Raw genomic sequence first — 26,550 nt, forward strand, 5'->3', positions numbered from 1 at the left:
ATGTATACATTCATTATTGTTATCCTTTGATTTCAATTGTAAGCAGAGCTCGCGCGAGTAGCCTGTGTGATTGTCAAGTGCAGGTGCCAGGTAACCCTGTAGACTTAAAATGCTTAGAATAATAGATGCGACTCGTTAAGAAACAACAGACGAGTCTTCCAAACCTCAATAGTATTATTGTGTTCTCAAAATGCTTGCCCTAACTGAACCATTATAAAATTCTGAAAATGCTTCAGATGAAGAAAAATTGATATTGTAGTTTAGGTTTTCTTTTCCATTATTTCTCATTATCCTGGACTCCATGTCAACGAGGCAATCATCCTATAATACTTATTTTTTTCTTTTATTTTGGTAATCAACCAAAGGGGATTTATTAGCTCAAAATAAGAAAACCTATACAACAAGAGAATGCAAAAATAATAAGCCAACCATATCACCTGGTGGTCAAAACAATATAATGAAAAGAATTAACACATTCTCTAATCTGCTGATAAACCACCTCAGGATAAGTCTGCTTTTGTCTGAAGATAAGATGATTCCTTGCCTTCCATGGAAGCTGCAAAAGCAACCCTTATTGTCTTACTTAAAAAGACTTCAGTTACCCTTAGTTTTCCTACAAAACCATGAAACTTCTCTGGTCCAGCTAAAAGGCCTTCTGCCATTACAACAGATCTGAGAAATCGGGCAACCAAAAAACAAGCGCTTAATCGTCTCAGAGAGATAATTAACTTTAGTCCCAACGAAACAACTTTTTTTTTTTTTTTTCCTGTGCGTCACCAACCAGCATATAAAACAATGTCGAGGAACGTTCATGGTCCACAAATCAAATTATACCAACTAACCTGCATAGCTTTACCTCTTAATTCATTCCAAGCACTTGCCACATTTAACTTCCCATGTCTAGTCAATTTCCACTTAATCACTTCATTTCCACTTCTGCCAGCTTCTATGTTTGCAACAATATACTGCCAAGCATTGTCACAAATATCATTAACAGGATCAGGGAGCATCCAGGCGCCATATCTTTGCATTTGAGCAATTATGCTATAATTGAGACATAGATGCAGTTGGGAAAAATATGCGAGCTTAAATATATTGACAAGAACTTTGTTTAATATTAATGAAGAATTTGTCATCCGTGCTTAAGTGGTGGACATAACTTTTGTGGATTAGAACTTGTAGGATTACTTCGAAAAAAGTAAAAGAGAACAAAGAAATAAACAAATTAGACAATTTGACTAATCAAATTAATTCAAAAATCTTCCTGATCAAAGAATGTGAAAAAGAAAGAAATTAGTTAAGATTAAGCATTACTATATATCCTTTTCTTTTTGGGTGATCTTAGTTTAGTTGATTAGGCAGTGTTACTAACTAGGGCTGGCATCAGAAGTTGATTTTTAAATTACTTTTGTTTCTTTCCTATTTGATTCGTGCAAGATTGGTAAGATTTATACAATGTGCATTGTAATATGTGTCAGTAGGTAACAATTAGGCGTAGCTCAAATGTCACTGGAGTCATCTTCGTGGCTGCGAGGTCTCGAATTTGACCTATTAATATATATATATATATATAAATATACATACATATGTATATCTTACAGCAGGTCATAAAATGACAAGTTGTTCAGGCATAGCTATTACATGTGCAACATATTCCTTTCGTTAATTGCGCTCTATCTCCAACAATAAGCTAAAGCTGCAGAGCACTAAACAGACGAGTGATTTGTAAGAAAAAATTAAAGTATAATGAAGAGGAATATTGATAGCTTTTGATTTACAGTAGACACAAATATGAAGTGAATGAGGTTCCAGTATTTGAGGAACCAGAAATTTTTAGCGACTTGATTGTGGGACTGAACTGAACTGAAAAAGTCGAGGTATTTTAGCTAACAACTTGACTGTAGGGCTGAAATAGTAAATGTGGACGTGGTTTTTTCTTCATCTGTGGAATCGGTCTATCAAGTGTAGTATGTTAATTAATTAGGGTTAATTTTCAATTCCATATTTGCATTTATTATACAAATTCGATCATCAGGTCTCCAACTATGAAACATAGCAAAACCACATATGTATATAAAAGGATATGTTTTAAAGTAATCTTGAGCCTTTTAAGTTCTCCAGTTTGAATGTAGCTGCTGCAATCAATCTTTACTTTAAGTTTCCCAACTCCGCAATTGAACGCTATGGTACTTAAAATCAGGTTATTTCAAGAAAATTCATAGCAAATTAATGACTTTATATTAACTGAACTGAAAGAGCATTCATCGTATCATATGTATAACATAGCAGCTCAGCACTACAAGGACGATATCAGATATGGATCTTTAAGTGGATTATAGCCACAGAAATAAGAAAACTACAATAATATTGCACCCAAATGCAAAACAAATTGAAAATTCGTCCCAAATATGATCACAGCTCGATTGCAGATCCAAATCTGCCCGTTTCCTCGCTTGAAAATTAGTAGTACACCATCAAAAAGAAGGAGAGAAAGGAAGAAGCAGAAGACGTAGTAATTACTGCACAGATAAGATACGTATGTTAATTTATTGCCAAAATCCAGTTCCCTTTGAAAAATAAGAAAATATTAAAAAAAAAAAAAAACTGCCGCATGCCTTATGTAGTGTGAAGACACTTTCTTTTAGCTGCTATACATCAGAAGATCATATATCCTTTCTGCAGGACCATAGAAATTATGTACCTTTAGGGCCAAACATACATTTTATTAAATATTCTATAGCCGAAGCAATAATCCCCGTTATTTTTTTATCAAATCTTGCACACAGAGATCAATAAGACTTGTCCATGATCTATATGATCCTTGAAGAGAGAGAAAGAGGATACTTCAAATGTATCAGGTCAATATTCTTGTAATGATGAAACACAACAGGAATCAGATCTATCATATCTTGAGCACAGAAAGGTTGATTAATAAAGTAAGAACCCATCAAGGAAAATAGAGAGAAAAATATAGGTGAGAGAAGCAACATTGAAGAACTTGAAAGAATCGCGATGGTGAGAACTGATCAGATGAAGTTGATTTCCTTTATCTATATTTAGTAGGAATCAAGTACTGATCAAGTACACCTTTCTTATAATTATGGCAAGTACGATTGAAGAACACAAGTACAAGACCAAGATTGTCAATGATCAATGACAAAAAATGACTTTTTCCTGTACAAACTTAAATCGTGTACATAACGGTGTAGTTAATGAGTTCTTGTCTGTAAACTGACAACAAACAGTAGTACATATATGAATCTGAATAAAACAGCGCAAACCGTTCATTCTAATTTATGCAAGTTATCTAAGATTATAGATCAAGGGAGAGAGAGAGAGAGAGAGAGAGAGTGGCGGGGTGACAGATAGAGAGTAAGCACGCAAGGCTTCGAGCATGAATTCATGCAGGAAAGTACCATGTGTGCTCACTCTCTTCTGTCACCTCCCTTACCCTTGAAAGCCTTTTCATATTCAGGCAGTATAAGCACTATCCAGGTAGCATGTTCCACGGTTTCTTCATATATATGATCAATCACCATCATTCATCAAGAACAGAAAAAACAAAAACCCTAATTTTGGAAGAGACCAGAACTGTTTTATGCACAGTACTGTAACTCGCTATGCTTATGATTTGCTGTGGGTAGAAGTGATGGCATGTTGGGCCTTTATATAGAATGAAAAAGAGCCCTATTCTCTAATATTATAATCAAATGATTTAAGATAAGAGAGAGAAAGAAAGAAAGAAAGAAAGAAAGTCATATAGTAGTATATGTTTTGAATTTGATCCCTTTGGCATTACAAGTTACAACCCCAACCATACCATACACATTTATTCAATTACTTTTACCAATGCACCTTGTAATTCTCAATCTTTCTCCCAATCCCAGCATCTTTCTTCTTTATCTTCATCTCTTCAACCCACTCAATCCTATCTCTCTCTTCCCGTGCTCTGCTCAATCTTTTCTTTACTTGTATATATTAAATATGGCTCTCTTCTCCATCCTGTACATTTTTGACAGAGGAAAGGGTGTGAAACTGAGTACTCTTGCCTTCTTTTTTCTTTTCTTTTTTTAATTATTATTTTTTAGATATATGGCCTTTAGATACGTAGTTCAGCCAATTAAGGTTTTTCTTTATGTGAATAAATCAAATACGATCACGTCCCTGCCATAGCAGCCCTGGCAAGTCTAATTTTCTTTGAAAGTGTTTTAAAGTCAAGAAACATTTAAAAGATTTTGAATATTTACATTAATTCAGCTATGACGTAATAAAGCAAATGCTTAAATACAAGAAAAAAAATCTTAAAAAATAATTTTTTTTAGCTGGGTGTATTACGAAGTGCATAAAGAGGATTGTTATTTTGGATCATTGCAATTATCGGATAAAGTTATAAGATTATTTCTAGAACAAGAACTTGCTGAGGTTTCAACAAGATAACTTCATTTTGTGCTAAGCAAAGGATTTGGTCAAATCTTGAGCATTAAAAGGAGAATAGTTCATGGTGAGATTTGAATACGAAAGTTGATTTCTGGATTAGTCTCACTCGTTTATGAATTATCGGAATAAGTTTGATGGGATGAAGTAAATAACAACAAATGGCATATAAGAGATATTATCACTTTTTGATAGAATATTACGAATAAAATACTGCCATTTAACATGAGAAACGACTCATTTTCCATATTTCAAAGGTTCATAAAAGAACTTGTAAGTATTCTCAACCAACATATATATCAAATCAAATTAAAAATCATCAAGATTCTATGCCCATTTTTCAAACTAACCACCTTGAGTATCGACATTCTTGAGCTTGTTGGCCAATTCCTATGAATTTTAACAAAGCAAAGAGATCGAATAAATGATTTAGCTCCAGCAGGAATGATATATGTGTGAACAATATCCACATCGCATCACAACGTTATGGTTGGTGTGTAATTTAAATCAATGGAAAATTCAATGCAATGACCCTATATCTTGTATATTACATAGTGCTTAAGAAAATTATGATTCCACTTGTTATTGCATACAATGCTTTAAAGAAGCATATTGTTGATCGAATCTGTCTATTATCTGATCATTAGTTTAATCAATCGAACTATCATTAATTTTTCAATCTAACAAAAAATCTTATTTCTCTTTTTTTTTTCCAAAGAATTTAGATAAACCAATTCAATTCTGGTTTGCTGGATGTTAATTTTTCAGTCTAATAAAAAAAATTTAATTCTCTTTTTCTAGAAGAATTTAGATGAACCAATTCAACCCTAATTCGGTGGATGAAATTCATCATTCAATTGGTTAAAATGGTCAAATCAATTTGACCAAAATTATAATTTTAGCTTCAGATTAAACCAAAATGACCATCAAATTATAATTTAACCAATCTGTCATTTTCACTTTTTAAATTAATGCTTACACATGCACATATATCGTACATCAACACTAGAGAAGTCCACATATTGAGATTAATAATTAATATAATAGCCAAATCTCACCAAGCTTGAAAGGAAAAATCCAATAGTCAAATTAACATAAAATTTCAAATTCTACAACCCCTTCAAATTAAAAAAAAAAAAAAAAGTTGATGCGCCAAAGGAGAAGAAATTGAAAAGACTAATTATACAACTAAGCAGGGAATATGAGTAATTCTTTTTTCATAGTATATATCATTGGTATGATTTAGCTCTTGTAGTTTCTTAACTATATCATTCTTCTACTTTTAGATATATATTTAGCTAATTGAAAATTCTCTACTCCTTAAACACAAACAAAAAATTACTTAATTAAACAACTGAAGTAATCAACCAAATAAATAAATAAGAATCAAATAAAAATATATAAACTCAGTGTTGATTTATGATACTTTATTTGATATCCGACAAAGATAATGTTCTCCAAGTTATAGATGACAATGTGTTGTTTGAGTGTCACCATTAAAGTTAACATTATGGTTGATGAGTAATGAGTAATGACATTAACAAACTTTCCTTCTCTTGACAAATGCAACGCCACTTGTTCGACATTCCAAAGATGCCATTTCCTATCCCTTTTAATTAATTTAATCAAACTGAAAACCATGTTTAAACTTAACACAACCAACAATCGTGCTGGTCCCCTTACCTTTGGAAAAAAGAAAAAGCAGAACAAAAGAGAAAAAGGAGGAGTGATGATTAATTAAATAATAAGGGTGAATTAATCATCCAATGACAGATCAACAGAGGCTAATTAACACAAACCCAAGCAGAAAGAAAGATCTAATTTATGCCCCTAAAGCAACTTAAAGTATATATGCTTTTGTATTGATTATTGTTAATAATGATAAAAAGAATCATTGACAAATTGCTCTAACCAATCACTTCTGCTTCTTGTTTTCTTGGACGTCATCCCTTTTACACATTCTTCCCTATTCAGCAGTATTATTGTTATTGGATTTGATACTTGCGTAAAGTACCTAAACCTAGCTCTTTAGTTATCTTTATTTATTTATTCATTCATTTAATTTCACATCATGGGTAATTATACTATTTTCATTCAAGATTAGTTTCGTTTAAACCTGTATTAAACATTACTTTAGATTTTACATCATATACTAAAATGAATGTTACCTAGGTGTTAAATTATATCTTATGGGTGACTTTGCCAATTAGTCACTAGTTGGGTAAATAAATTCTATAGCTAGGCAGAGTGAAGTGGGGTTTTTCTACTTCTAATGATGTTGAGAAGTGGGTAACAAAAATAAAAATGTAATAATGTAATGTGAAGAAACATTTCCCATTAGGGGAAGTGGGCATTACAACTTTCCCTTTTTAGGAGTGGGAGATGAGGAGAGTGCTTACATACATTGTTTTGATTCCCATCAATAACATCAAAGCTAATAAATAAATAAAAAGGAAACAAAAAGAAAAAAAAGAAAAAGAAGAAAATATTATGTCAAAAAAGCATATTCCACTTGCATTACTAATTATGATAAGCATGCACCTAAGCCACGTAACTTTAATTTTCTATTGTTCTTTTAATATTTTTTTTCCTTCTATAGAAACACTAAATAAAGAGACTTTCTGATCATCTATCTATCAACCATGTCCTGTTGATGTCCCTATCCTCTCCGCCACTTTCGGCAAGCAAAGAATGGAATACAACACTTTGATCTTTTGTTATGGCTACAAGTGTCGGTTTAGGGTTAGTTAGAATTTGTTCTTGGTCTTGAATTGCCAACCGTAAGTTTTTGTCGTCTTTGCTATATATATATATATATATATAGCAGCTGGCCCAGACCCAGAACCAGAACCAGAACCAGAACCATCTCTTCCTGTTCTTAATAATTACTATTTTTGTTTGTGATCAGAAAGGGCAAAATCTGAGAATACATAGTAGACTCCAGTAAAAAATATATCCTCAACCTAGCCTGTGATTATTCTATGTGAAGTTATTAGTTATAGAGCAGTGAATAAATGAGAATTAAGACATATTATAACTGAAGGGTTAATTATAAATTACATTTTACGTCTAGACAATGTCTTTAAATTTGAAGAGGAAATTATAATATATATCGATATATGTTTTCTAAATTTATTTTAATAATATTTTCCTTGTAAAAGAGAAAAGGAAAAAAGAAAGGGAAACTTTATCTTTAAGCTGTTCTTTTTCTCCACCTCCCAACAATTCTTATCATTTTCCAAAATATTGTGGTGAAGTATACAATATGCGAATCTATATGTGGTCCTCCTGTGAGTTGTGCGGCTGGGGTTCTCATTCATCACCCGAGACAGTGGGGGAAGGAACTCTTTGTTGATGCTAAATTCAAATATATCCTCAATCATCAAATCCTCAGATTTTGAGAAAGTGTTGAATTCGAATAAAAGTGGGATAATTACATCTCCAAGGGTAGCACCGATATTCCAACATTTAACACAGGAAGCAAGCCTCGAGTTGTCGTGATCTCTCCAATGTCTGTCTTCCCATAATTTTCCAAGAAATGTAAAATTAGTTAGTAACATTTAGTGTATGTTGAAGGGGTACTTAAAAGCAAAACCCGAAAGAAAAGAAAGGAGTGCCAGGTGGTGTACTCAAATAACTCACATAAGTTTTTAATAGAGCATTTAACAACGTAAATGGCAATGTTTATGCAAATTAGTATTAGTATGTAAAAGATCTCAGTGAACATAGAATTAGACATTTAATAATGAAAGTGCATGTGTATAAGAATATTAAAAAATGAAATATAGAATTGAAGAGTGGGGAGGACCATGATATTCTAAAAGAAGCATGTGAAGGAGAGAAGAGGGGCCATGTGGTAGATCACATGCAATTCTAACATACAATTATGCAATACAATTGGGTAAGTGCGGAGGTGAGTATCAGATCAGTCAGCATTGTATTTATATATTTATCCCAACAAATTAAAACTTCTCCTGAAACAAAATTGGTCGGAAAGGAAGATTTATAGGTTTTAAAACTGGTAATGATGAGGCAGGCCATGGGACTGTGTGTTTGGAGTCATGTGTCTCTCTTTCTCACTTTCGGCCTGGTTGTATGCAGACATTCAAACATACATTTGTTTCCTCAATATTATATTAACATGAAAGCCTTATGCCTTATCTCATTATCGTTCTTTCGTTTCTTAATTATTCAATCAAGTAGCTATTATTATATCTTAATCCCATTTCACTTCATCCTTGCGCAATGCCCCAAAAGTCCACACTATTTTATATCTTTCATCTGCCATCTTTTTCCCAAATCCTATCACTCTATCTAATTCTATACCTCGAGCTTACACTTTCTAAATTGGTTATTTTATTTTTATGTATATTCACAGCCGAAATTGATTTGCTTTTTAATTCCAAAACTCTTAAATATCAGTAATATTAATTTTACATATAATTAATAAATCAATAAATAAATACTTTAAGATATCATTTTACATTTCCTGCATTAACAAAACCTCAAGTTACTAAAAATATTTTGAATTAATTTTTTAAAAGGGTAAAATATTAAAATTTTCTAATAAATTTATTTTATTCGATTATTTATAACCCACCGTTCATAATACGTTGCGGATTGAGGGTTGAATCTGACATAAAAGGATTTGGGAGGCCTTTGGCAATGGATAAAGAAACCTTAAATGGGAAGTAGTGTTAGAATTTAAAATTTATGACCGTTCAAATAAAAAACTAAAATACAAGAGAACAACATATTATATATAACCGTACAAATGATATATATACAGTTAAATAACTGAAAAAATTATATATAAAAAAAATGAAAAGGTAGGAAGAGGAAATAATAATAAAGAAAATCCGATGTTTGATAGATAGAAAGAGTTTGGGCCAAGTCCAAAACCTCTAAGAGCAGAACCTACTTTATAGCTACGAAACCCAGCTTTGGTTGAACACTCATAAGAGTATAATGATCTGTACTTGCAGGGAAAGGGACAAATAATCATTATTTACAAAATCAAAAAATTGTTTTATAAACATAACTCATTATTACTCCTCTTTGCATTCATGCTTGAATTTAGTTAATAAATAAGGTATCTAGGACAATATACTAAACATATTTATATCAGTTTAAGTTCATTAATTGTTCTGGAAAAGAAAAGTTTATACATCAATTATGTGTTTTATGTAATTTGATCAATTTAAATTTATTTTACTAAAGCAGAATATTATTTAAAAAATTAAACTATCATTGAAAAGAAAGTTTTATTAAACTCTTTTATAAACTCATTTTATTTTATTATTTTTAATTAAAATAATAACAGCTGTGACATAGACAACTTAATTTCTTTATAATTCACACTCATATAAAAAAATTATTTTACGGAATCGCATTTGTTCTAAGTTTGGGATTAAATGATTATACAATAAAAGTTTTGATCCCTTAAAATAGTTCGAATTCGGACTATTTGATGGATTGATAAATGTTCAGGGGGCAAATCGACTCTTTGTTGAAACGACTGAATGAAAATGACAAAGCAGCCCACAACTACTAGACAGGAACCGATGGACAAAGCTCAAAACTAAGGGAAAAATCGAGAAATGAAAAGGTGGTCGTTAAAAATACGTTGGACTGCCTAACCTGCCTCCATCTCCTTTTTCACGCTCTTTCTCTAATCTGCAAACCCAGAGTCTCAGCTCAGTTAGCTCCTCCAAAATCTAAATTTGAGAAAGAAAAAAGAAGAAAAAGATCCAAGGAGTTTGGAAAAGAAACCCTAATCTTAACCCTAAAATTCTTGTTAAAACCTCAATTACACCCATTCTCAATTCATCACTCGCTCTCAGGTTCATATCATTCTTTTGTTTAGCTTTCTTCTCAATTATCTTCACTTGTCAGCTTCCAGTCTCTCTCTCTCTCATTGTCTTTCTTTTGTACGTTTAATGTTCTTGCACATAAAGCTTACTCCTTTTTAATGTATACGTTGATAACTTAATGAATAAATTTTGTATTTTAAGTAAAAGATTCATAATTCCATTGTACATGACTTTGTTTCCTTATGTTATACCGTTCTTCAACTAAAAGGGACTGACTTTTATGCCTGCTATTTCTTAACTTTCATGTTTTTTCCTTAAAGATAAGAGGGAGGTTTATGGGTGTTTTGGCAATGGGGAATTTAAGTTTCTTTCAGGTTTTGGCCAAGCTATTCTGTGATTTTTCTTTTGGTGCCTCTATTCTTTTCTTTTTTCTTTTTAATCTTGGGAACCTAAATATTTTCCGCGTAATGAAGTATTTGCTAAAGAATGTGCTTAACAGATGAAAAAAAACTGTTTTTCAATTTTCAAAACGACCTTTTAATCAAGTTGGAGAAAACAGAAAATCTTGTCTTTGTTTTAAAATAGTATAAGAGTTATTTACCTTTCCTTAATATGCAAAATGTGGTGGGGATTCCTGGGTTTTGTTTTCTAAAAACGAAGATTTTTAATTTCTTATCATCTCCGAGCGCAAATAATTTCTATTTGTAATTGAGTTTTTTGGTTGATGAAATTTGTGGATTGAGGTTTTTTTTTTTTTTTCCGTTGGCAGTAATGGCTGGTTTGGCACCTCAAGGATCCCAATATGATGCTCGTCACTATGATAGTAAAATTATTGAGGTGTAAGTTCTCATTTTTATTGCAACTTCGTACTGTTTTTGGTAACGTTAGAGGTACTATTTGTTTTCCTTTAGTTCTATACTATTTATATATTCTTGTTATCTTGTGCATTTTTTATTTCCTTGCTTGCTGTTACTGATCTATTGTAATGGTCGGTAATTTGTTGAGCGCAGGCTTGGGGCCAAAGGGCAAGACTTTTTCACATCATATGATGAGGTTTATGACAGTTTTGATGCTATGGGTTTAAAGGAGAACCTTTTGAGGGGTATTTATGCATATGGGAAACTGCAATATACTGCATTGCCTGGACCATTGTTGCTTGTTTAAGCATGCTAAGAAATTTGCTAGTTTTAGGTTCTGCATGAGGTGTGGTAGATTGGCCCGTGCCTAATCAGATGAGTCTAAAATATTAAGTCTCATTGGCATGTCTTCTCATTCTTATATTAATAATTAGTTGTGCGCATACAGCGCCCTAACCTATGCAGCTAGTGGTAAATGTTACAGCTTATAGTGGAAATCAAATTTCTTTGAAGGTTTTGAGAAGCCTTCTCCAATTCAGCAAAGGGGTATTCTGCCACTCTGCGAGGGATTTGATGTGATCCAGCAAGCACAGCAAGGAACTGGGAAAACAGCTACATTTTGCTCTGGAATCTTGCAGCAGCTTGATTATGACTTGGTGGAATGTCAGGCTTTAATTCTGACACCCACTAGAGAATTGGCACAGCAGATTGGCTTTAGTTCTAGGATTTAGTTCACGCCTGTGTGGGTAGGACTAGTGTTTGTGAAGATCAGCATATTTTCTCAGCTGGTGTCCTTGTTATAGCTGGTGCCCCGGTCGTGTATTTGATATGTTGCGGAGACAGTCACTTTGTTCTGATAACATCAAGATGTTTGTGCTGGACGAAGCAGATGAAATGCTCTCACGAGGTCTCACGGACCAGGTTCTTCCTTTTATTTTAATACATGAGTATGCATTATATTACTCTCTGCCATTTTTTACTTGAAGGTGCTAGCTTGAGGATGTATGGTGTGTGCTCGGATATTTATACATGTGAGGATCATACTTATTTCATACAGTAAAAGCTATGATATATTATCAATCATGGAATTTATGTTTAATTGAAGAAGAAGGTTCTTAGTTAAACGCATTGTGTTACGATTCACTTGCAAAGACGTAACTTTCTTTTCATTTTCAACTTGTTGTACAGATGTACGATATTTTCCAGTTGCTTCCAGCAAAGATTCAGGTTAGAGTTTTCTCTGCTACCATGCTACCTGAGGCCCTTGAGATCACAAGAAAAGTCAGTAATTAACTAGTGAGGATTTTGATGAAACATGATGAGCTTAAACTCGAGGGTATCAAGCAATTCCATGTCAATATATTGTGATTTGTGTGAGACTTTAGCAATCACCCAAAGCGTCATCTTTGTGAATACCAGGCGCAAGGTGGATAGGCTAACAGACAAGATGCAGAGTCATGATCATACACTTTCTGCTACCCATGGATACATGATCAAAACAGAAGGGACGTTATCATGCAGGACTTTTGCTCTGGTTCCTCTCGTGTGCTCATTACTACTGACATCTTGGCACGTGGTATTGATGTCCAGCAAGTCTCACTTGCTATCAATTATGATCTCCAGACACAGCCAGAGAACTGCCTCAATCGAATTGACCGTAGTGGACGGTTTGGGAGGAAGGGTGTTGCTATCAACTCTGTCACCAAGGATGATGAAAGAATGCTTTTGGATATCCAGAAATTTTATCATGTAGTAATTGAGGAGCTAGCATCAAATGTTGCTGATCTTCTTTGAAGGAATTTTGATTCAGTCTGAGTATATATATGACTTAAGTTCAAGAAAAGGTATATGGCTTTGAATTTGGAAGCCATGATTTTTATGTTCCTTGTTGTAGGTTTGAGGCCTTTATTTAACATAGACTGGATCTTACTCAAGAGGTCAGATTCTGTGCACTTGAGATGGAATCCAGTTCCATTTTAAAGAACCTGATGATTTAAAGTTGTTTCACAATTTTGCTTGTGTTTTTCTTTTCTGTCCAGGTAAAGAATTTGCAGAATTATTATAGCATAAGTTGTAATCTATTGTTCTATGTATGATTTATTATGTAGGGTTGAAACATATGATTAGTTAATTCTCCCAGGACACTAGAATTCTCCAATACTCTCTCTTTTATGCTATATAGCTCGTTTTTCTTAGCATCTTTTTTTCATTTAGTAATAGGCATGTCCACATATGCATGTGTGAATTTACCTGATGACTAGAGTTGGCGCAAAATGCTTGTTGTATTTGTTCCATCTCAGATATGCTTGTATCTTTGCACTTGTTTCTTTGTTTTTTTCATTTGGTTGGACTATGGAATTAATTTTAATGCTATATTTGATAGAAATCTCAAGAAATTTATTTCATTCGAAAAAAATACAATGAGAGAATAAAATGAAAATGATAAAATTAAAGGAGATATTTTAGTGCTATGGAATATATTGATAACTAATATGAAATCTATTTGAAAGTTTTACATATTTTATTAGAATAAGAAACCTATTTGAAAGTTTTACATATTTTATTAGAATTTAATTGAGCTATAATATAACTAATTATGTGCAAATTTATTTATAAATAAATTTTATAATTTTTATTTAAATACGGTAGAAGACATTTCTAGAATTTATTTTGTTGGTCCTAGCATGGAGAACAGCCTATGTGCCTGTCGGGCATGATGGATTTAAGACTCCATTGAAACATGTCATGCTTATGATCAATCATTTTCTCTAAAATATCTCATAGTGAGAAGAATATTACTGATAAAATAGGCAACCTTAGGAAATTTTGTGGTGGAGCAAAGACCATTTATATATAGGCGGATTGAAGGCAAATTCTCTTCACTTTCCATATATGTAAAGAAGGAGACACATGAACAATGCGTAGTCAGGTTGGAATATCTTCAGAAATTTATAATGTGATCATAGCTTATCGAATTACTGATAATTATTATTTGCATTGGATAGTTTATATTCAAACATGGCTGCCTCTTAAGTCAAAATAATGAAAAAATGTAGCCGAAATTATGTACTATAGAACTGATTTCTTTTAACATTTTTGTTTCTCCACTGGATGCTATACATGAAGAGTTCCGTGCTCTAAAGAAAGAAGAGAAATATATATATATAGATACACAGTTGAATGACTAGTCAAAATTCATGGATACGAGAAATATTAAAGAATAAGTTAATAATTGCTGTAGACAAAGTGATTCCCTCCTAAACACGCCATCTAGATTCAATCAACACTGTCCAAAATGCATCCCCAAAAACAGAGAAAAAGAAGACAAGAATACCAAAGAAAAAAAGAATTTCAAATTCACCAATAGCATTTCATTTTGTTCCTGTTTTTGGACCCCACAATTTTCATTATTCCCGTTCTTTGCCTCTTCTGTCTAGATCAATAAGCTCAACCAAAGAAAATATAAAACCAACCATTCTATATTTTAGTCCTCTCTCTCTCTCCCTCTCTGTGACATATCAAGACTCCATGGAGGACTACAACAGGTCAAGATCATATTCATATTCCTCTTATGGTGGTAGCAATATGCAGATTGAGAGTTACCATGGTCCACAAATACCACCACCACCTGCTACTACTTCCTATGAACTAAGGTCTTATAGTGCCTCTTATGCACAGTCTCAGATGGCTAACAACAACTTCACCACCAACACTAGGGACTTTAAGCTCAAGACAGGCAAAAACGCTTCTGGGTCTTCTTCTTCTAAATCTTGGAGCTTCACTGACCCTGAATTTCAAAGGAAGAAAAGGGTTGCTAGTTACAAAATGTACAGTGTTGAAGGCAAAGTCAAAGGGTCTTTTAGGAGGAGTTTCAGGTGGCTCAAGGATCGGTACACCCAAGTGGTTTATGGATGGTGGTGATTTGGTTGGTATTTTTTCCCCTTTTCATTTTCTTGTTGCTTATCTTCTTTTTCCTTTTTCTGTTTTGTGTTTGTATTTAAGTTCTTGGGGTGGCAATTCAAATTTCTGTCACAAAAAATTTGTAGATTGATCTGTTATTTTGGACTAGCTTTGAGTTATATAACTGATTGTTGTTACTTTCTTTTTGCTATCTGGAAAGAGGGTTCAAATTAATCTGTCCATTCCTTTATATCTTTTGATGATTGATGGTGTGATGAAACTTTCTTCTTTTGAGGTTTTTGTATTGGATTGTTCTACTTTTATTTGTTTTGTTCTTGGTTCTATAAATTTAGTTGCTGCACAAATCGGTGAAGATGGTTTCATTATATTACAGAAGAGGTAAAGATACTCAACTCAACTAAATCCAAGTCCCAAACTAGTCATTTATCTTCGCGGTTGAAGGTAATCTTTATAGGCTTATGGCTAAAGAACTTTAGAGGGTTGTGCTTTTTCATGCTAAATTTCACTTCTTTTTAAATTTTTTCCTTGATTTTAATTAGTTATTGTAGCTTCACAGCGTGCATAGTTGTCTCAGATAGTATTTCTAGGCTATATGCGTTGCCAGTCTCCTCATTACAATGCCAGAGGCTATCTCACTTCTTCTATGTATGGTTGCATATAGGAAAAAAAACGTGTCCTTTTAATCTGAATAATTGAGTTGATGACATAAGAATAGCAGGGGTTGAAGTCATTGATATGCTGCAGTAATTTCTCTGGTTTGAAATACTGCCACTTTCTTTTAGAAGATTACTTTCTCATTGCTGAAGTGGTCTTGTATCGTATGAGGATGCTCTTTGTTCATGACAGAATTTGTCCGATTTATCTTTCTTGCTTCTCCTCATCATCTCATTTAAATGAAAGATTCAGAAATGCTTTCTTGTTGAGGTCTGATTTTGACTTTCGTCTTTCCAAGTCTGAAAAGAGGGAATACAGTTGTTGTTCCCTGCACTGGGTTTACATGTGATTGTCACAGGCTAACTTTCTTGTTCCTGAAAATGCAGTTGGTCCTTGTTGTAGGTTTCGTCCGGTTCAGTTCTTTCTCTGAAGTCCATTGCTTATTCGAGTATGCTCACTGAAATTTAGAATGATTTATTATGTTGTTTAGCAGGACTCCATAAATTAGGTGTTCATGCCTGAGTTTCTGGCACATGAAATACCTACAGAGGGTTAATGTAATTTTGTTGCTTGTGGATGTTTTTCTCCTTTTATCAGACCTTCCAAATATGTTCTACTGATGTATAACACGACGACGGGTGACTGCAACTTCAAAGTGGTATTAAAACTGCTATGAACACATGATTTCTCTTTCATGTTTCCTTTCTTGATATACACATGACATATGAGTTTGGTATATACCATTACAACAAACTCAATGTTATTCTCTCTGTACTATCGCTGCTATATTATATCATAGACTATCTCTGTTGCTAACCTTGTATTATCACATTGTTTTTTCGGCTTAAACTGCTATAGACTATCCACATTTATTGTTCCGGATTAACATATTGATCATCTTGCCCTAGTATCACGAGTACATATATGAAAGTATACAAGTTATGTGAAATTTCTCAGTCAAGAATCACAGAAATGGTGAATGCTTTTTAAGTTCCGCACAATTCTTTCTTGGATGGAGACAATGGTGGGTGTGGGAGCCCATCCTTCCCTATCAGCAGCTCAAAAGAAAAACTGGACCAGATAAGGTTACGAAGGGCCCTCAGTCTTTTAGACGTTTGGCTGGAAAGGCACAAGGAAAGCTTCTCTCTTGGGACCGAATTGTAACTAACCTGGAATTCTTCATCACTAAAGAAGCAAAAGGCATTCTGCTTATTGGAAGCAAAGTTGACTTCAAAACCATGTAGTCTGATTTATAGATTGTTCAAAGTAATCTAATTGATTGAAGAAAATATTAACATATGGGATTCATTCTTGCACTGACATATGCATTCATTTTCTATAATACCCTTATAAGTACATGCTTTTTATATTTAATATATGCATTTCGCTCAAGATTTTGGTGTGACAGCTTGTGAGAATAAGAAAATGTTACCTGAAACTTTCATCCTTCTTATTCTCCACAAAAATATTGGTAAATTGTTATTTACTCAGTCCCAAGGAGATAGTGCCTTTTTCCTTTCTAGTTTGTCCTAACTTTTCTTTTCCAATTGTTAGTTTAGTAAATAATTGTTAGATATTTCATCCCTTTAATTAATATGAATATTATCACATACAATTAATTTTCATAAAATGGATTTTGAATTTCTAACTTTTTTAAAAATTTAATAAAAATATCTTTAAAATTAATGATATTAATTTAAAATTTTATATCTTTTAATCTGCATATAAACTGAAAATGATATTTTTTTTGAGGCAAAATTAGTAATATTTTGATGGTCAATTATCTAATCCATGGTAATGAATGATATCAAAAATTCAAATCATGATAATCTCACCTTCTTCTAAATTTTTCAAAATAAAAAAAAAGCACTGCTTATTTAGCCTCTTAATAAAAGAAAGCAAATGTAAGATTGTTATAGACTTTTACTTGGAGGCGTTAAAAACAGGTAAGTTCTAGCGTTAGCCACCAAAAATAAGAATCAGCCAGGATGTCCCAGTAGCCAATTTTAGTTCAGACATCCTAAAGAATCACAGTCCAGGTTACTTCAATTAAATGCAATACCAAAATCTCAATTTTAAATGTTTCTTTCCACTTCCGCTCCACTTGCAGCCAGAGTCCTAAACATGGCAAAGATACAACTAAACAACACCCAATTTTATAAAAATAAAAGTAATATTAATAGCAGCAGCTGACAGGTTAGCGTAAACACCAAACAAAACAAACCCACCTTACAAATATTGGACGCCAACCACCATCACCATCAATAAAACTCGAAAAAGGAGAGATCTTTACTCTTTTCTTTCTGTGTTCTTTCTGATTTTAAACATCAAACAACATGTGGGAATCGATCTGTTTAACCTTGGCTGCTGCTGCCGGTAATAACATTGGCAAGGTTCTGCAGAAAAAGGGCACTGTCATTTTGCCTCCTCTCTCTTTCAAACTCAAGGTTGCTTTTGTATTCGTTGTTTCTAGTATTCAAGATTTTGTTTGGATTGATCGGTAAAGCAGTGGACTTTTTTTGTGATTGTTTTCTTGGTAGATGTTTGATTTGGAAAGGGGTTTCTTTCTTGACTGGTTTCTTTAAGGTTTCATTGTTATGACGTATACAGATTGGAAGATTAATGCTCAACCCATTTGTAAAACGGGTTCCTTTTCTATTTGCAGTTTTATGATTGTATTGTTAGAAATCAGGATTCAATTATTTCCTATCAATTTTTTATTTCGGTTCTTTGTGGTTATAGAATTAAATCAAATTCTTTGTTTGTTTTAAAATTTGTGGCAAACAAACTATGATTCTGAAGTTGGTGGTGGTAACCACTATTAGTTAATGATGCATAACCTGTATGTTGCTATAAAGAATTTTAAGTTCTTCTGGATACTCATTGATTTTGTTTCTTTCCAGGTGATTAGAGCCTATGCTGTTAACAAATCTTGGGTCATAGGCTTCCTTATGGACATATGTGGAGCAATGTTGATGTTGAGGGCATTATCTCAGGCTCCTGTAAGTGGATTCTATAAATTAACATTCTTAATTGGAAATTACTAGTGCAAAAGTGAGGAGAAGCATGATATCATTCTTCTAACAATACGGCTTTACTTCATTACCAATGTATTGCCTTTGTGATCAACATAATTTACACGTATTGAGATGATGCAATTTGTTTTTTGTGATTTGGCGCCCATTGTTCAACTCATTGATCTGGACTGTGTTTAATCAGGTATCTGTCATCCAACCAGTTTCTGGCTGTGGTCTTGCAATTCTTTCTGTCTTCTCGCATTTTTATCTTAAAGAAGTGATGAATGTGATTGACTGGATTGGAATCACCTTGGCAGGTATTGGTACCATAGGTACGTAAGCTCTTCATGGTCCCTTGGGTAATTGCTAAGAGTAAGCAGTGTTTAGGCTTTATGTGAGTTTACAGGTGTAGGTGACCATATTTTCTCATCCATTACAAGTCTATTCCTCTAGTTTTTCTTTTTAAGAAAAAAAAAATACTATTCCATGATATCAAGTTTTCTTGTATTGCTGTGAATTTATATACAAAACAACACATTAACCTGAATAGCAAGTCTGGAAACTAAATAGTAAATGGTTTTGGATCCAATGTCTTTTGCATAGCTGATTGCTCTTCTTTTATTTTTTCCCACAATGGCAGGAGTGGGTGCTGGAGGTGAGGAGCAGGAGGTTTCTTCCATATCCATTTTCCAATTGCCATGGCTGGCATTTATTGTTGCTGTCTTGTTTATAGGTACCTTACCCTGTGCGCCATCCTGTGTTAGCACCGTTTCTTTTCATCTAAAACTTACACAATTCCTATTTATATGTTTGGATTCTGGTAAAATCAGATAATTTCTGAATTTTAAACAAATCTTAATTATGAGAGACAGATAGATAGAGAGAGACAGATCTAAAGGAAATGACATAATGCTATGCTTACTATATATGTTTTGACTTGTGCAATTAATTATGATTGTTTGGTTTAGGTAGGCCTTAATGGATGGCTTCGGGTCTGCAAACGCGAGCGAAGAGAACAGGAGACGGTAGTACAACTCCCCCCTCTCCCGCATTCATGTTGATACTCTGTTAGGTTTCTTTTGTGCGCGTCTCTGTAACTTGACCCTTTTCCTCATTAAGAATATCTCTGATGCAGATGGAATATGAAGTTATTGAAGAAATAATATATGGTTTGGAATCTGGCATTTTGTTTGGGTAAATTGCTTTCGCACCAACTTTGCTTCTTGTTGACTCTTTTTTTACATAGCAGAAATTTTAAAGCTTACTTTGCATTAGTAGAACCCATGGTTTTTAATAACAGTATTGTGACCCGTTTCAATATCGAATGCCACGGTATTGGACTGTATCTTCTACCACTATCATGAAATTTGAAAAAACAAGTGTCAAAACGGTCCAAATAAAAAAGAAATGGAAAGTAAAGTTCAATATGTAATACATTATGTTAAATAAATTCTAAGTATAAAATCCTAATAGATTATTATCTTGACTGTAAGAGTACAAAGTACAAAGATAAGAATTACTTCTATTTTCTCTTCTTTTTTTTTAAAAAAAAAATCCTTATATCTTAATTCTTTAGTTGGTTTAAACAATATTAATATTTATTTTTAATCCTTAGACTTTAAGTTTTTCAAAAAAACAATTCTTCTTCCGACTGATATGTGTTGCCTGTGTTGGTCTGTTATGGCCGTCATTTAACACCCTACTTAAAAGCTATTGGTCATAAGCTCATTTGGGATTTGTTAAAGTATTCGTTGAAATATTACATTTTAGGTTGTGATTGGTATTTGGTACAAGGTTAAGGGATGGGGGTTTAAATTACACAAGTAACAGTTAAGGGTAATAATTAAGGGGGAGAAGAATTTTATTATAGGGGTAATGATTAAGTCTGTTTGCTACTGGCATACCGGGTTAACAGAATAAGTCGAAACAACGTAACAGTAACGTAGTTACAATAATTTAATATCCAATAAATTTGAGAAATTTATTAAAGTTTTTTATTATGTTATATTTAATTCAGAATAGAATGCCCCTACTAAAGCACCAACCGCAGTTATTCCCCCAAGAGCAGAAATAGCTTCGGTTATTTCTTCAACACAGAATCTCTCGGTCACTGACCCACTTGCGGATAAGAAAGAATGGAAAGAAGCAAAAACCGCACCAATCACAGCTTTTTCACCAAGACGTGTGATGTATTTAATATATTTATATATTTTAATTATTTTAATGTTTTTTATTATAATTATTTTTATTATATTATTAATTTTTATTTTATTCTATTAATTTAATTAATTTATTAATTTTAAATTAATTATAACTAATTAAAAGTATGTAAGATTGTTATTATTTAACAACTTATGATATATTAATAAATTATCTTAATTAAAATTTAATATATTATATCAATTATTTGTATATAATAACTATAATTTAAGATAAATTAAGATAATATTTTATAAGTTAGTGAATTATAAACTATAACAAAATAATAATAATAATAATGAATTTATTAATATGTTTTTATTAATGTCAAATAGAAATTTTAAATGGATGTAAATTCATTAGAAAATACTTTTTAAAGAAAACTAAAAAGGAGGTAGGCAGTTTCATGTGAGCATTTTTAACCCACTCCTAATAGAATTAACATTTCAAGTGCTGACCCCCTTAATTTCATGCCTGGAAATATATGACCAATACTTATTATTTGAAACATTCAATTTGATTCTCAATTCGTGAAATAGGATTTTAATTGATTATTCAATTCTTAATGTTTACACATCTTGACAACCTATTGCAGGATGGCCTCAGTGATATCAAAGATGGCCTTTGTTTTCTTGGAGCAGGGCTTCTCAAGGATGCTGGTTCCTATATGCATTTCAATCAGCATTTGCTCTAGTGCAACTGGATTTTATTATCAGGTATTATGAAGCCTCGACTGGATCAGGGTAGAGATAGTTGCTTTTATCTGTGATACTAAACATCTGTGGAAAGTATGACATGTCACATAAAATGATCATGAGCATATGGCATCATCCATTTCTCTTAATTTCACTACAGAGACAGAGAGCAGTGGAGGAAATAAGGTTATGCTTTATCCTGTCCCTTTTTCCTCCACGTGTACATATCTCTAAACATGTGAATCCATGTTTATTGATGTATTCTTGTTCATACAAAGCTATATTTGCTGCACGTTCGTATCGCAGCTGTTGCAGGAAGTTGACAGACCTAACAACTTCACCTTTCCTTTTGAGCAGACTCGTGGTCTAAAGCATGGAAGGGCAATTGTGGTGTCTACATGTGCTGCTGTTGCATCTATAGTGACTGGTGTACTTGCTGGAATGCTTGCTTTGGGAGAACGATTGCCTTCAGCACCCGCGGCCCGACTTTCACTTCTGTTAGGATGGTAACACCATGGAACTACTTATATTCTACTGATCTAATTTGTGTTCTTCTAGAAATTAATTCTTGGATTGGTGTTGAGAGTTATGTATTCACAAGGCATATAATTGATGTGTGCTCTATACTCTCAACTCAGTTAAGCCTCGATTTGAAGCATGGTTCATCTACCACGGAAGAGGAGCCCTGTTCAACATTTGGCATGTTAAAAATTAAAAAATGAAGGAAAAAAAATTAGGAAGATGGAAATAACAAGATTAGGCGGTGTTGGACATTCAATTCAAAGGCTTTGTTTTGCTAATATTATTGGAATTACTGCCTTTTGGAGGTAAACAGCCTGGTTCAGGAACTACCCCAAAGTCCAAACTCATGCCCGTGTGTTTGGCTTAAAACTAGTTAAGATCGCTCATCTCTGTCATGCAGTGGGACTGTTCTATCTCCACGAACCTTTGCTTGTAGGATTTCTTAGTTATTTGGTCCTACTTGTAATACTGAGGCGTCTTTTGGGGTCCTATTTGGATATTTAGAGACATTTGCTGCATGCCATTTACTTGAAAATTTTCTCATCTCAGGTTACTTATAATAGTAGGTGTGATTTTACTTGTGAGTTCAACCCGGCTATTGCGACAACTTCCACGGCCATTAAGACACCTCATGCGGAGCAAAGCCGATTGGAATTTTAATTTGAGTCGATCAGGGTCTATTCGGGTGAAGGATTCGAATCCAAGTGCTGTTATCCAGACAGCAACATTGCATCAATTGATATCAACTCCAGCCAAGGAGAAAGCTTAAATAGAAAGAGTTAACCTAATTTTCCACCAATGGTAAGAGGTATAAGTTCGTTTGGTTGACACACTCGCACAACCCAATGGAGGGTTGGTCCTGTAGAGGCTGGGTTGTACAGTGGGCCTGATTATGTTCGTCTGGAGGGCATGAAATTTTGAAGATCATTCCCTCTGAGAAATATTATATCGGTGAATGCTAAAACTGAACCTTTTACACTTTTCCATGTCCATTTCAAGGTATGGGTATTTTCAATTCCGGTCAGATGTAAAACATTTGTTCAATATGAATGTCTGTAACAATATCTTAACAGAACAAAGCTTGTATGTTTCACTTGTCACTCCTTAGTACTAGATCTCAGAGAGCTTGTTTGGGGTTGCTTTTCTCAAACTGTTTTTTGATTTTTTTGGGTTTTCAAAATTTTTTAAAAATATTTGCAGGTAAGATAATGTTTTCCACAACAGGTTTGACAAAAGTAATTTATACAAAAATTCAAATCTTTTTTGTTAAATAAAGAGAAATTTAATATACTTTTTTTTAACACCCATGAGTAATTCAAACTCTTCATCTCGTTGATAGAGAATGAGGCCGAAGGTACAAAATCGAAAGCCTCTCAGCACATGCACTGGCCTGGTGACATGCATAAACTGTTTACTTTGGTAAGTTAGGTTCTTCCAAACTTCATGTGTTGTGTTCGATTCAAGTCACACAGGTTAGCGAAAGTCAAGGGTCGTTGTCTTGTTATAGCAAACCCTGCTTATTTTATTGAAACCCAGTTTAGGTCAATTAGAATCTTTTGCATGTGATACATAGGAGACTAAACAGTTATCCCCTTTCAATCTGATCTCTCTCTTCCAATTTTCTTGGAAACCACAGTTTCTTTGATTTTATAAATAATGGGGAAACATATTTGGTTATTTAAGAAAAAAAAAAGCTAGAACGGTTCGGTACGGGTACCCTGCTAGTGTTCTTGGTAGGAACTCCATGTTTAGAAGAAAGCTAAGCACTTCAGCCTGAAAGGCAGAATTTGTCAAGGAAAGTCGGAATTCCGTGAATGCTGAATTCGTTACTTGTCTAGAATTCAGCTTTCATGGATAAGTGATTCTGAACAGGGAAGTCAAATTCCGGCGATTAAATGTTCCCAAAGCTGCTGTAAGATGGCGGACTCTGCTTATGTTTCATGGGTGCTCCTTTCATTAGGTAATGGTATTTAGAAAGGACCAAGTAGCATGATGCTGAAAAGGAAAACAAGTAGAAAGGACAATTGTCTTCAAAAACAAGACTTGTCCTGATTCTGGGTTATTTACGTCTCATGGACCCCCTATCCCTAAAGCTAATAGTAGTATGAATAGATTTGTACCTTTAATCACTTGGTGGGACGCCCTAGCGAACAGTTAAATGGCTTTTCAGTTCTTATAGCAACTCACTTTTGATGTAGAAAGTAGAAAACTGACCCCCTCCCATGAGAAAACAACAGCCATCACCTTCTCTTCCTTGTTCATTGACGCACAAGACCTGCTGTGAGGTCCACTTTCACCATGACTTGGACAAAAGCCAACGCGGTAATAGATTTAACATATATTAGCCTTTGTCTTTGTATTAAAAAGTTATAAATTTGACATCTCTCAAATACCTACACTTTAATTTCATCCTTAGTCACACTTGAAATTTTTAAGTGAATCAAGCTCTTTGGAAGCTATTGATTCTAAGAAATTCTTTTATAGATATAATTCTAGAAATTCTTTTATAAACCTAGTGTATATACTACAATAAATTGAAGAATGATATATATATATATATATATATATATATATATATATATGATTGTTTTATATTTTAATATTGAATAATTTTACAATTTTTAAGTATTTAAAAGTCATCTGATACAAGTTCAAGTATTTGGAAGTGATCAAATTTACAAAATCAACTTACTACAAGTACATGGTGCAAAATATGTATTAAGCCAAAACTAATAACTACAAGAATCTCATAGACATAAATTCGTAAAAAAAATAAAATCTTCATGAACCATCGAGTGTTAAGTTGAACAAAAAGGGTAAGCGGTTGGGAAATATCTGTAAAATTTCAGAGAAAATAAATAGGAATCTCTGGTACATCAATGGGCGAAGCAGTGAACAAGACTGTACATCAGGACCCCTCTGCTGGCAATACAATGAGAAATCCATGTGGGTGGCAGTTGGCACCTTCAAAATAAAGCCAAGCTTTACCCAATATGGTCACACATGTCTTTTTCTAACATTCTGGACAAATGGGTTTGCTGTGTTATAATTCTAACATCCTGTATAAACAAGGTTCAACAATTCAAAAACCAACATTTTAGTCTGCAAGACTTTGTCCTTTGGTTGCTACTTTATGGATGACTCTGAGGAGATGTAAGGAAGCAAGGATTTGCGTTGCACCCAATCAATTTTGGTTTCTTTATGGCCTAAAATCTAAATCATTACTGATAAGCACTGCAGAATGCTTTATTGCCATATTTGCCTTTCTGATAATTTGATAGAAAGGTAGCATCTGTTTCTCTCAAGTGGCCAACAAATAAAACCAACTCTCCGTTCAAAAACAAATAAATATATAATGAAAATAACAAGCAACTCATAAGAAGGATAATTTTAACAACTAAAATTTAGAGTAAGAAAATGTCAGGACTTGTCTGAAGCCTTTCATGCTACATTTAACAATTCTAAACAGCCATGGTTAGACTTCAGCTTCCTCGAACAACTTTTGATATGACTTTTTGAGGCCAGTAGTTGAACAGGAGTTTTCGTCCTTAGCTTTTGTCTACTTGTTTATATTTCACTAATTGAAAGTACAGAAAATGCTGGAATCTAACCCTGGGATTGGTGAGTAGTTGCTACGCAAGGCAATTGCTTGAAGTTCTATCAAAGTAGAATCTGACCTAGGAACCTAAAAAAGAAAATACGAGAAGGGAGCTTAAGTTTTTCAGTTTTGGTTTGAGAACGTACGAGGAATAACAATATTACTCTCTTTTGAGGTCCTCGCAGACTGTATTTTCATTATAGAGTTTATTAAGGCCTTTCAAATGAGCGTTCTTTGAAATTACAAACTTAGAACATGTTCCAGGGAAAATGGTTACCTTCAGTAGAGGACATGGGGCGCTTGTCCTCTCCAAATTTATTTTCCTACACTGCCTATCATTAAATCCAATGTATTTAGAAGAGAATAAATTAACAAAGTTCAGCTGTTATCAACTTATCCATCATGTCAACAATACCTAATGAACTTTCACTCCATGTATTTTTCTTCATGATGATTTCCAAATCCATTCAACAAATTCCAGTGCCACCTTCACTATATTGACAGCGCTTACCTCCCAAACTGTGAAATCTATCCCAATTTCCCCCTAACGGAAGATACAGGGCACTGACCTCTTTAAGAAATGTCTTGGATCTTAAGATTGCTAAGTAGAAACTTATACAAACGTATATAAAATTTTTTCAACACAACTGACCATATAAAGGTCAGACTGAATTAGACTGAGATGCTATAGCTTTATTAACCATCATCTAAGTCCACCCCCAACTAAGGCACTTAGTCCACTTGAGTTAAGTTGCTGCATAGTGGGACCATCTCCCTGTTCAAAAGAAGATATTCTAGAACTGCTTATTCTCATTTCAAATATAATCTTTTAATAAGTGG

At 33.5% G+C, this 26,550-nt stretch overlaps 2 protein-coding genes, 1 long non-coding RNA gene and 1 pseudogene across 3 annotated transcripts; all 4 read left to right on the plus strand.

Annotated features, from left to right (window-relative positions):
- Nucleotides 1-9,971: 9,971 nt before the first annotated feature.
- LOC8258256 lies at nt 9,972-13,114 on the plus strand (annotated as a pseudogene).
- Nucleotides 13,115-14,563: 1,449 nt separating this feature from the next.
- On the plus strand, nt 14,564-15,238 carry LOC8274549. Its single transcript, XM_002516045.4, has one exon. It carries the CDS (start codon nt 14,633-14,635, stop codon nt 15,023-15,025), a length of 393 nt encoding a protein of 130 aa, XP_002516091.1. The 5' UTR covers nt 14,564-14,632; the 3' UTR covers nt 15,026-15,238.
- Nucleotides 15,239-15,397: 159 nt separating this feature from the next.
- Nucleotides 15,398-16,978, plus strand: LOC107261009. Its single transcript, XR_001535007.3, has 3 exons — nt 15,398-15,466; nt 16,066-16,127; nt 16,277-16,978. It is a non-coding gene; the product is annotated as an uncharacterized LOC107261009 (long non-coding RNA).
- A 691-nt stretch (nt 16,979-17,669) lies between these two features.
- Nucleotides 17,670-23,262, plus strand: LOC8274548 (probable magnesium transporter NIPA9). Its single transcript, XM_002516044.4, has 9 exons — nt 17,670-18,126; nt 18,583-18,681; nt 18,899-19,028; nt 19,337-19,429; nt 19,669-19,721; nt 19,832-19,890; nt 21,491-21,611; nt 21,948-22,096; nt 22,662-23,262. Exons 1-9 carry the CDS (start codon nt 18,016-18,018, stop codon nt 22,879-22,881), a joined length of 1,035 nt encoding a protein of 344 aa, XP_002516090.2. The 5' UTR covers nt 17,670-18,015; the 3' UTR covers nt 22,882-23,262.
- The last annotated feature ends 3,288 nt before the right edge of the window (nt 23,263-26,550 follow it).

This window comes from Ricinus communis, chromosome 3 (genome assembly GCF_019578655.1).
Source record: "Ricinus communis isolate WT05 ecotype wild-type chromosome 3, ASM1957865v1, whole genome shotgun sequence".
Taxonomy (NCBI): Eukaryota; Viridiplantae; Streptophyta; class Magnoliopsida; order Malpighiales; family Euphorbiaceae; genus Ricinus; species Ricinus communis.

Coding starts and splice junctions, on each gene's coding strand:
- LOC8274549 (XM_002516045.4), top strand. CDS start 14,633: ATGGAGGACTACAACAGGTCAAGATCATATTCATATTCCTCTTATGGT.
- LOC8274548 (XM_002516044.4), top strand. CDS start 18,016: ATGTGGGAATCGATCTGTTTAACCTTGGCTGCTGCTGCCGGTAATAAC. Junction 19,029..19,336: donor GGCAGGTATTGGTACCATAG/GTACGTAAGCTC, acceptor CCACAATGGCAG/GAGTGGGTGCTGGAGGTGAG. Junction 19,430..19,668: donor TGTTGCTGTCTTGTTTATAG/GTACCTTACCCT, acceptor TGGTTTAGGTAG/GCCTTAATGGATGGCTTCGG.